General features: G+C 36.5%; 1 protein-coding gene across 1 annotated transcript in view; it reads right to left on the minus strand.

Moving 5' to 3' along the window:
• sult1st6 (sulfotransferase family 1, cytosolic sulfotransferase 6) overlaps positions 1 to 3,864 on the minus strand; it is a 10,162-nt gene extending 6,298 nt beyond the window's left edge. Inside the window, exons 1-2 of the mRNA XM_037691431.1 lie at positions 3,210 to 3,864; positions 1,637 to 1,765 (exon numbers count right to left, since the gene is read on the minus strand). Of these exons, the coding sequence (XP_037547359.1) occupies positions 1,637 to 1,765; positions 3,210 to 3,396 (316 nt within the window). The 5' untranslated portion in view covers positions 3,397 to 3,864. The remainder of the gene's footprint in view (positions 1 to 1,636; positions 1,766 to 3,209) is intronic.
• Positions 3,865 to 12,629: the final 8,765 nt, after the last annotated feature.

The raw sequence follows: 12,629 nt of genomic DNA on the forward strand, positions 1-12,629 counted from the left end.
AATACAGAGCATCCCCATGCATGCTCGATAAATAAATACAGAGCATCCCCATGCATGCTCTAATACAGAGCATCTCTATGCATGCTCTATAAATAAATACAGAGCATCCCCATGCATGCTCGATAAATAAATACAGAGCCATTTCACACTGCAATATGCTGCCTTCTGAAATAACACTGATTGGTCATCATCCATCCATCTGTCCATTATCTTTTACCCGCATCTTCCTTTTTGGGTCACGGGGGGTCACTGGTGCTCATATCCAGCAGTTACTGTGGTGGACACCCTGGACAGGTTTCCAGTCCATCACAGGGACACATAGAGACAAACGAGGCAAACAATCTTTCTCCCTCTCACTCACACCTAGGGACAATTTAAAGCTACCAATCAGCCTAACATGCATGTTTCTGGTCTGTGGGAGGAAACTGGAGTACCTGGAGAAAACCCACGCATGCACGGAGAGAACATGCAAACTTCACCCAGAAAGTCCCCCATTAAATAAAAAAACATGAGTCACAGAGCACATGAGAGTGTGGAAGGTCAGGGTTTCCTCCAGGCTAGGCTAATGGCTAGCCAAACAAGTGCCTGATTATATTGTTTTATTTGTGCTTTTAAGACTATTCTTTCTCAAAAACAACAGCTGGTGTAAAATAATTTATTAGCTGATATTAACTGCCAAATGGCAAAGGTCTGGGAGTTCTTGTCTACACCTGCTGTTTTCTCATTGGAGCAACTTCCATGTTTCTACGCAGATACATCGATGCTGGCTCAGTGGAGCAGCTGCTCCCTCATTTTCTAAAGTCAAGGTGCAAACTTCCCCATTTCTTTTACTTAAAAATGCCACATTATCCCTCTCAACAATAAGGCAAAAGTAGGTGGTGTTTATTAATTCATTCCTCACACAGTGATCACTGGAGACAGGCCCCAGCTCCACCACAACTCTGCATGAACAGAGGGAAGAAACTGGATGGATGGACAGTGAAAAACTGAACAAATAATATTTAAAATATTTTGCCTCAGCTTTGATAAACCAAAACTTTTTCTGGCTATGAAAACAGAACAAGAACACTGAGTGATATCACACCATGCAGGAGGGCAGGAGACCCACACATTTCTAAAATGTGGGAATATAAATCTCTTGATGCTGATTGATTCATCAAACCCTCAATCATGTATTGATTGAGGGTTTGAACAAAACTCTCCCTAAATATGGCCTAAAAGTTCAAATTTTGAACTGTGTTTTAATAAATCATGATATTTTGCCATGTTTTCAATAAAAACTATTATGAAACTTGATGGGACTTCTGCCATGTTGATGGCCACTGATGCATGATGACTCAGTTATACACCCATTCTTGCTCCTCTACTATTTGGCAGAATGTCACTTCAAAACTGACCCGACTACTTCTTCAGCTCCTGTTATTAACTAATCAAGAATTTGAGCAATGTCTTGCCAAGTTTGGATCCTTTTTTTTTTCCAAGTCTGGTTTGCAGTTTGATATTTATGATGATTTCTGGACTCACTGACTCTGATTGCTGAGGAACAATCTTTTAAAAATCCATCAGAATTTGTGTTTGCAGGTTTTGACGTAAATGCAACAATATTTGAAATAAATCCAAGCAGAGGCAGAAATACCTGAGGGGATCGGCGGTGGGGAACAAATTTCTAGAAAGGGGCTGCGTTCCGGGGTGGGGGCTCGTTGGCAGGCCTCGGCATCCCCGTTGTGAAGAAGCAGGTCAATTATTTCCTGTGTCCATGTGGTCCCTGATTTCCCCAAAAGACACAGAATTTAGACTGGGTTAAAGAGCTTAAGTGAGTGGGTTACTGGAAAAGGAAGAAAGCAAACAGTTCAGAGTGTTCTGTCTCATTTTTTATGCAACATTTAGGAAACACTCTAACCACATTAGATTGTAGACGTGAACTTTTAAAATCAGTATCATTTGCTTGAAATACATTCAATTGAGTTTATTTACCAAGTCACAACAGAAGTCATCTCAGGGCTCTGAACAGAAACATTCATAGAAATAAAAAGTAAGTTAACATTGTGTATATTAACATTATAAAGCAGGTGGAAGAAGATGATTCTAGTAACGTTTTTAATGTGGGGGATAAAAGACATGTTCTGGTCAAAGATAACACCAAGTTTTTTTTACATTAGAGCTGGAGGACAGATTAATGTCATCCAAGGAGGGTGAAAGACTGAAAAATGTATTCCTAAGATGCTCGGATCCAAAAACCAAAACCTCAGTGTTGTCTGAGTTTAAAAGCAGAAAATTTAGGGTCATTCAGGTTTTTATGTCTTTAAGACATGCTTGTAGTCTAAGCAGCTGATTGGATTAATTGGGTTTCATGGACAAATATAACTGTGTGTCATCAGCATAACAATAAAAATGTATCCCATGCTGTTTAATAACTTTACCTAATGGAAGCATATACAAGGTAAAGGGTACTGGTCCAAGCATTGAACCCTGAGGAACTCCACAATTAACATTCAAGTATAAAGAAGATTCCTTATTTACATTTACTAATTGGAATCTATCATTCAAACCAATTTAGAGCAGTTCATGCAATCCAAATATTATATAAAAATAAATAAATAAATAAATAAATAAATAATATAATAATTATAAAAATTTGTATCCATCACACATCCTCAAACACAAGAGGCCAACAGAATTTTTCTGTTTCCATTTTTACTGCTCGTTAGTCTTCATGCTGAGACCAGAGCAACATATTCTTATTTCAGCATTGCTGTAAATCAACAAATCTTTAAAGAAAATTCAAAATAAGACCTCACATTCCTGCTAGGTGATAACTAACAATAATAATTTACCTAATCCGTAATCCGTTTTTGCATTAAATACAACAAAAACAAAGATTAAAAGTATAAATCTGTACGTAAAATGTCATTTAGACCCTTAATATTTTATTGAACTGTAAGAATACTTTGACCTGGAGGTAGACTAGGGATCAATTACAGGTCGCCTCAGGTGTTTTATACTACCTGATGTAAAATCTTGCCGGAAATCCTTTTCATGCTACTCTGAATTTAATAAAATCCCTCTAGGTTATAAATTAACATTTATTTAATGCTCAAGAACTTTTAACAGACTTTCTTTAAATACATACAGTTTATGACGTGGACTAAAACCTCCTTTCTGCAGGGTTTGAACTGTGCAGAGGTTTCAGGGTTGGTAGTCTGGAGTACCTGCTTTGGGGTAGGTGGCAATGAGCAGATCTGACGGGTCCGGACGGAAAGCCCAGATGGAGTCCCAGTTGTTGGCGATGTGGCACATGAGAGGAATTCCTCTGATGGGGAGGAGAGGGAAACGAGAGATGGAGGAGTGGGCTTTTTCAATGGCCTCCTTGTAGGATAATATTTTCTCCTCTGACATGATTGACTCTGCTACAAAAACAAGCTAAAAAGTCGAGGAAAATTAAAATCCCAAAATGTAGAGGAATATCTCCAGTGAAGCCGGTGTGGCAGTTCTTCCTGAAGTTCTGACTCCAGCAGCTCGTCCGTCTGCCGCCTCTGTCAACATTCACGGCCGGTCTGATTCTGTCTGAATCACATGTCGTCAGTAACTTTCCTCTTACGTGACAGCCAATCCCACAGTCACTAACTTCCTTGTCCTTATCTCTTCTTTGTGGCGTTACCCGCTGTCCAAGAACCTTTCCTCCAGCTCTGAGCTTTTCAGCAAAAAAATAATAATGATCAGAGAATAAAATTCAAGAATCTATCAGCGGAGAACAATTCTTTGTGAAATTAAAAAGCTTCACTGAAGTGTTTTCTTTCAGTCTATTTCTGTTTGCATGCCAGCTTCCTGAGAGCTTCTTATCTCTGCAATCACTGGATCTTGCACTAACGTGGCCTTATGCAACAATCCCAGTTGAGTATGATCCCCCCCACCCCCCACCCCCACTAACTTTTTAAACTGCTTTCCTGTAATTTGAGGAAAGGACAAGGGAGGGTCTTCTAAGAACCACTGAGAGGTGAGGTAAGAACAGTATGTTCAAGAGGTGGATTATCTAAAACCAGTTCTCATTCATTAACATGCCATTAATGTACTTTTCTCCTGTTTTTATTGAACTAACACATTGTGAGGCTTAATCATTAATCTCAACAAATAAAACATTTTTAATTGTCAGGGACATGAAATGTATGGAAAAAGTTAAAACCCATCTTTGGACCCTTTAAAAGTCAGGCTGACCCGCTGCAGTAAAACAACAGTTGGCACGTGTTAATTATCATATCTGTTTGTAAAGGCTTGTGGAAACTTTGTGTTCATCATATCCATTCATCTGCTTAATTATAACCAAAAATCTACAGAGCGCTGAACGTTCAGCTTGGTCTTTTCAGCCAGAAGCAGCTGTTTTGATTTTGCATTCCAGGATTTCCACTGCTAATATCCTGCCGACAGTAGAAACAATATTTTCACAGAAAATAAAGCTGAGCTCAACATGAGACGCCAAACAAAGAACTGTAAAAACAAATGTTATTAACAATGTAAAGTTTAAACATACCTCAACAGCACTTTCATTCTGATGCAAGAAGAAACAAAGAATATGTGCAAGTTGCAAAGTTGCAGTGCACAACTAGACCTACAAGAAAATTATTACATTGCATTAAATGTAAAAAAAAAAAGAAAAGAAAAAAAAAGCCATAAACTATGGGGTGTTGTTTGTAAAGTTGCGCATTCAAAAATTAACATCAATATTTTGGTTTATTTAGCTTTTAATAAGTAAAAAATATTTTTTTCTTTTCAAAGTCATATTTTCACCATGCTCTTCATACAATTATAAATGTCATAGTTCCCATCTAAATATTTAATTTAAAATATAAATATTTAGTTTACAAACTAATCACTTAACTTGCAAGTTAAATATTTAGTTAGTAAACTAAATATTTAGGTGTAAATTAAATATTTAATTTACACAAACATATGTAGTTTACTAACTACATATTTAATTTCTTAGCTAAACATTTAAGTCCTCAACTAAATATTAATTTGCTAACTGAATATTTAGCTCAGACCTAAATATTTAACTAGCAAGTTAAATATTCATCTAGCAAGTTGAATATTTAGCTAACAAGTTAAATATTTAACTAGCAAGTTAAATATTTAGGTCCAAGGTAAATATTTAGTTAGCAAATTAAATATATAATTTTGGAAATTAAATGTTTATTGTGTAAAATATATATTTAAGTCAGAGCTAAATATTTAGTTAGCAAATTAAATATTTAAATTAGGAATTAAATGTTTATCTTAGAAATTAAATATTTAGTTAGTAAACTAAATATTTAATGTACACCTATATTTTTTGTTTACTAACTACATATTTAACTTGCAAGTTAAGTATTTAGTTTGTAAACTAAATATTTATCTTGTAAATTTAATATTTAGTTGGGAACTATGACATTTATAAATGTATGAATAACATGGTGAAAATATGACTTTGAAAAAAAAAAAATTTTTTTTCTTATTAAAAGCTAAATAAACCAAAATATTAATGTTAATTTTTGAATGCGCAACTTTACAAACGGCACCCCATAATAAACTCGTATTTTATTCAGAATGGAACATATAGTTAGTTAGTTAGTTAGTTAGTTAGTTAGTTAGTTAGTTTATTTGACAGGGACAGTGCACACAAACATAGAACAGAACAAGTCTGTGACTGATGCTTTGCACAAAGAGTATATATCTACAGCTAATTCACAACTCCAGTCCCTGGATGGGCATTTCTATGCATTAAAATACATACACTTTATCAATAAAAATACAGTAAGAGTACCTACATACTCCTGCCTACATATTCATGAAATCAACCCAACAACCTCCAATTTCATATAATACTATACATTAAATACAAATGATTTAAAAATCTAAATACAATAAAAAAAAAAAAAGTTTTCCTCTACAAATTCTAAAATAACTTTGCAACCCACAAATTTGCATAAATATCACAGCACCTCCTCAATACCACCCCATCCTCACACATTCAGCTAACATACTAAAAACTGTAAATATAATACTAACTCACTAATACATACACTCCCACAAAGACTTTTGCATTTATAAAATCCAAGTATTCAAAATGATCACATCTTTGATTTTCCTTTAGCCAAGATGTAGTCATGTAAACAAACTTTTTTAGTTCAGGTGTAGCTTTTACATGTGGGGGCAATAAGTTACATAATGTTGTGCCTTTATAGGAAAAAGAAGTCTGACCAAACGAGGTTCTAGAGTCAAGCAATTCTGTTCTAAAGATCCTCTGCTGACTCTGCAACTGTTTTGCCTCTGTATAAATGAGCTCAGTGGATGAGGAGCTAACCTATTAATACACTTAAAAATTAATTTAAGAAAACACAAGTTAGAAAAGCTTTCAAAACTCATTAAGTTATGTTTGTCCAGGATTAGACAGTGATGTGATCTTATTGGCTTTTTGTCCATTACTTTTATTGTTTGGTTATACAATGAGACCATTGGCTTAATAGCCGTTATAGTAGCCTGGGCCCATAATGTCATACAATATGAGATATGAGAGAATATCATGGCATGCATATATTGAAGAGCAGCCTGTACAGGAATATAAGGTCTTATTAATTTGAAACAATTAAGGTTACTTTTAACTTTTCTGGAAATGTTGTTTATATGATTCTCAAATTTTAGATGTGCATCTAAAAACAGCCCAAGATGTTTGAATTCTGTTACATTTTTAATCATTTCATCCTGTAAATAAATTTGAAAATTTTGTTGTACGTGTTGTTTTCTAATGGAAAAGCACATTGACACTGTTTTACTTAAATTGATTACTAACTTATTATTGAATAACCAACGGTTCACTTCCTCCATACAGGCAGACAAGACATATGCCGCCTGTTGTGGTGTCTTAGCAGGTGCATAAAATACTGCATCATCTGCATAAAGTTGACAATTTACACCATTGCATACAAGAGGTAGGTCATTTATAAAGAGACTGAATAACAGTGGCCCTAATATAGAGCCCTGTGGAAGTCCCCTTTTGATGTTTAAAAATGAAGATTTTTCTTGAGCCACTTTAACACATTGCTGCCTGTCTTGGAGATATGAAGTAAACCAGCCCACTGCTTCATCTGAAATTTTAAAAGATGCCATTTTAGATAGCAGTCGACTACGACTTACTGTGTCGAACGCTTTTCTAAGGTCTAAAAATACTGCCCCAACCACCTTTCCCTGATCAAGAAACTTCTTTATATTTTCCACCAAGCAGCAGTTGGTGATTTCGGTAGAGTACCCGGATCTAAAACCAAATTGTAATGGGTGGAAGAGCTGATTAGCTTCCAAACAATCAGTCAGTTGTGTTACTACTGTTTTTTCAATCACTTTTGATAATACAGGTAAGATCGATATAGGTCAATAATTATTCGTAGAATCCTGTCTCCCCTCTTTATGTATAAGTACAACAACTGCCTTTTTCCACCCTGAAGGAAATATGGAGGTACTAATTGATAGGTTAACTACGGTAAATGTGTCAATGGCTTAATTAGAGTATTTATATATTTCTTTCAACAGCCACAGTTAGTATTATAGGCATCATTCGAATTTGAGTTAGACAGTTTTGCAATGATTTGCGCAGTATTTCTTTCATTAATTTGTCTAATATAAAAATAATCTTGTGACACCTCCTGAGCGTAGTGATTATCAACATGTGTTGAAATATGTGGTTAAAAAATGTTGAGTTAACTCTTCCACTGATCGTACAAAGTAAGAGTTAAATTCATTTGCCATGGTTAAACTGCCAGTGATAATTGTACCATCTATAAGCAGTTCTTTAATACCTTTATTTTGACTCTTTGTATTAGTTCAATTGTTCAAGCATTTCCAAAGCAGAGTGCTATCACCCCTTGCCCTCTCTATGAGTTGAATGTAATAAGAAGCTTTAGCTTTACGTAGTTGTACAACCACCTTATTTCTCAAACTCTTGTATGACAAGAGATCGGTAAGGAGCTTTGATTTTAACGCTTTCTTTAGGGCTGTATCTCGAGTTTTCATAAGTTTAATAATATCGGTACTTTGTCGTGTTTTGCATTTTATTTCCTTTGTGAATTTTTCTGTTAGCCCTGTCATTGCTACTGTTATAGCGTCACAGCATTCATCCGCACTCTTCATGGCCATTATTTGTTTCCAGTTTAGTTTGTGTAACTCATGTTCAAACTGCAAAATGCTTGATTTAGGAATAATAGATTTTACAGTGTTAATGCTGTCGAGTCTTCCAAAATATCTGAGTCCTTTTTTCAGTAAGTTTTCTGTCAGAGTCAAGTTATGCAATGTTTTTGGGGGAAAATTTAGAATTTTAATACATCTCTAAAAGGTGCAACAAAAGGTTGTAAAATTAAGTGCTATGAATGAGAAGCAGCTGGAGGAGCATTTTACAGTTAACTAGGTTAACTGGTCAGTAAGAGGAGGGGGAATAGAAAGAGCTTCTCACAGGAGTGAATCTCTTAGATGTAAAAATGGGCAGAGGTTCAACAGTCAGTGAAAAATTATGTCTTAAAAAAGTAAAAAACTTTCAGAATGATTTCACTCAATGGAAAATTAGGAAGACTTTCAATATCCAAGTTTAAGATTTTTTTTTAATTATCCTCAAGGGGCAATTTGTTTCACAGTCAGTAGGCACGAAAAACATCCATACTAGACAAGACACTGATACATTAAAATAACACATAAATCATCATTGTTCGTTGAGAAGCATGATCTCTACAGGGATGAACAAGTTTTTCAGTCAGTTCATCCTACATCTGGGCTGTAGATGCCTGCGCCCAGATGGAAGCAACATGAACTCACCATGGAGTGGATGATCAGGATCTGCCAGAATCAGCCTGGCCCTGTTCACTGACCTCGCCTTGCACAGGTCAATGAAGTTCTGTAGGGCTATGCCAGCAGTTTTGCTGCACATCCTGACAATCCCAGAGTTTGTTCCTGTTTTTGCATGTCAAAAGTCCAAAACAGATGAAGGTAAAAGTTAAAAGAAACTCCATAAAATATGAATAAAACATTCTTATAAAAGTAGAATCACATTAAAACCACAGAGCTTCTGATAAAAATACATTTTCTGGTGGGCCTTCTTACAAAGTGAGTTCACATGGGGGTCAAATCCCACCATCAACAGTTCATAATACATTCCATCCATCCATTATATTTACCCGCTTCTATCTTTTTGGGTTGTGGGGGTCGCCGGTGCCCATGTCCAGCAATCGCTGTGCGAGAGGTGGGGGACACCCTGGACAGGTCGCAAGTCCATCACAGGGACACACGGAGACAAACAGCCATTCACTCACACCTGGGGAATATTTAGAGTTACCAATCAGCCTAACATGCATGTTTTTGGTCTGTGGGAGGAAACTGAAGTACCTGGAGAAAACCCACGCATACACGGAGAGAACATGCAAACTCCACCCAGAAAGGCCCCTGGACCAGGATTTGAACCAGGGTAACCTGCTCGCTGAAAGGCAGCAACTCTACCAGTTGTGCCACCGTGCTGCCCGTAATACGTTCCTTAATTTTTAAACAGAACACCTTGCTCTCAGACTACAGGTTTACTTGTGGTTCCTAGAGTTTCTAAAAGTTGAGTGGGAGGAAGAGATGTCAGTTATCTGGATCCTCTCTTGTGGAACCAACTTCCAGCTTCTGTTTGTGAGGCTGACACCTTGTCTACTTTTAAGATGAGTTTATTTTCCTTTTTTTAATAAATTTAATAGTTATGGTTGGCTTGGGCCTCCTGAACTATCCCTTAGTTATGCTGCTATAGACTTAGACCATTGGAGGACAAATTGACCATTTCTTCACTCTGCTGCTGTCTTTACTCACTCTACTGTTTATGTGCAATTATTCCAATCATTAACATGTTTGCATTTATCCTTTTCCCCATAGAAACTACACCTGAGCAGCCATTTTGTGTCTTGTCTGTATTGCTTTCCTGTCCTCTCCTTCCCCAGCTAGTTGAGGCCGCCCATCCTGAACCTGATTCTGCTGAAGGATTCTTTGTGTTAAAAGGGAGTTTTTCTTTCCACTGTCGCCCTGTGCTTTGCTCAAGATGGGAGGTTGCAACAAAGTGGAGATTCATTGTAGTCTGACACATAACTTTTGCAAATTGGTATTTTTAATGTATGTGAACGTTTTGTACCATGAGACAACATTTGTTGTAGCTTGGAGATATAGAAACAAACTGAATTGCATAATATCTAAAGATTTTCAGAATCTGAAGCCATATTTGTGCTCAAAAGACAAGCTTAAAGTCATCACTGGATGCTCGTGATCTGCAGAACCTGTGCATTAAAACCCAACTGTCAACCCCTCTCGTTGTGTTGCTGCTGCTCTGCTCTGTCTGGACTTGTGCTGTCAGGTCTCTGGCATCATGCTGGGGTTTTATCACACATACTTTCTTTTTTCAGTGCATGACAAAGTCAACAGGTAGAGTCAACAGGCATGAGGGAGGTAGAGATCGTAAATCATTCCCACGCTGAGCGATATGAGGCCATAAATCAAACAATCCTTTTCTGAAACTGGTCCGTTTAGTGAGTTACTGCTCTGATTATTATTTAATATCACTTTATTTATTTTTTTATATCCAAAGCTCATGTCATATTAGTGAATCTAAATGTGTCATGGATACTGACAATTGGGAATGTATTAAATATAAAGTCCTTTTCTCTGTCTCCTTTTGAGTTCTTATCAAGTAACCCTTGGCAAAGATACACTTGTCTTAACAGTGAGCCGGCACGTTTTTCACAAAGTGATTTAAATAAGAGCAACATCAAGTGTTGATACGTTAAAAGACCCATTATGTACAGAATATGTACCAAAGAATAAACCAGTATTCAAGTAAAGTATATTGTAAGTAAAAAGGCCCAAATCAACTTTATGTTGTTCTAATAAACTTGACAGTAGATAAATGTCAAAGTTTAGGGGTTTCTGTAGTGTTTTTAGCTTTATATTTGTCTGTTTTGATTATTTAACACACTTGATTTTATGATTGGGCAGCACGGTGGCGCAACTGGTAGAGCTGCTGCCTCTCAGCGAGCAGGTCCTTGGCTCAAACCCCAGTCCAGGGGCCTTCTGGGTGGAGTTTGCATGTTCTCTCTGTGCATGCGTGGGTTTTCTCCGGGTACTCCAGTTTCCTCCCACAGACCAAAAAACCTGCATGTTAGACTGATTGGTAACTCTAAATTGTCCCTAGGTGTGAATGAGAGACTGTATGGTTGTTTGTCTCATTTGTTGCTATGTGGCCCTGTGATGGACTGGAGACCTGTCCAGGGTGTACCCCGCCCCTCGCACAGTGATTGTTGGACATGGGCACCAGCGACCCCCGTGACCCAAAATGGAATAAGCGGGTAAAGATAATGGATGGATGGATTTTATGATTCAGAAGTGAGTTCTTGAATTCCTTTGATGATATCATGAACTGCAGATAAGGGGATTTTCAAAGTCCGCCCAATCTTCCATTCATTCTGAAATTGTTACACTTTTTAGACACCGTGGTAATTTTGGAGACTCCTAAACCTCTGCCCATCTTTACTTCTGAGAGACTGGAATATGGGAAATGTTACTCTTGTTTGTTTATTTGTTTTCTTTCTATTACTTTATTTGTATTTCTGTTTGCGCTCCCATCAGATCTGGATCATTCATGTCCATTAGCGCCTCATCTTTGTTCTGTTTGTACTCGTTCGTGTAAAACTTGACTTTGGGGGTTTATTTTTCTGCTGTGCTATTTCTGATTTCTGTTCTTAAGAGTCTGTACATTCGTAATTTTGTTGTGAGTAAATGTTTAACTTTCACCTGCATGCCCCTGGAATCCTGCTGTTAGCTTCATTCACCCTGAGATTATTTTTAGTGCAAAACACAGAACAGGATTTTTTTTTAAATTAACAATATTTCTTTTAAAAATAATTAAATTCAACTGAAACCTTCCCATCAAAACAATTTTTGTATCAATTTATCAATCATTTAAAAGACAGTTGCCATAAACAAAACAAAATACAGCTTCAGTCCTGTTTGTACTTTTTATTTTTAACTTCAATTCATGTTGTTGTGTATTTTGTTTATTACAAAAAATAAAAAAAAACATTAATGCGCAGGCAGTTTAAAGTAAAACATCTGTAATGAAACTTTACATGTATGACATGTTGCATGGAAAAGTTTTAGACAAAGATGTCATAACTTTTGTCAGCCCGCAGAGCATGAGGTGAGCATGACCCTCAGCTATTACCAAACCAACATTTACTACAACATCTGTAAAAACTGGTTGTGTTAAGGATATTTATGTGTTGGTTAAGGTCATTTAGCCATTGAGGGCATCTTAGATCAGGCTGACTCCAAACATGTGGTTACTTTCTGACAGATTCATTAAAAATCTGTCCACTGGTTTATAAACTCTTTCAAAGACAAAGTTACAGCAATGTATCGGATCAAAACCAGACATAAAAATGTACCGGGGCTGAAATGACTAGATGGAAATTCATCATCATTTATTTTATTGTGTTAGGAAAGTAGTTTTTTAAATGCAGTTTTGTATTTATCTGAAATCTTGAACAGATTTGGATGAAAAATTATGTTATGGTACTTATTCCAATGAATAGTTCATGGCTGTG

This window comes from Nematolebias whitei, chromosome 17, assembly GCF_014905685.2.
Source record: "Nematolebias whitei isolate Nwh7 chromosome 17, NemWhi1, whole genome shotgun sequence".
NCBI classification, from domain to species: Eukaryota; Metazoa; Chordata; class Actinopteri; order Cyprinodontiformes; family Rivulidae; genus Nematolebias; species Nematolebias whitei.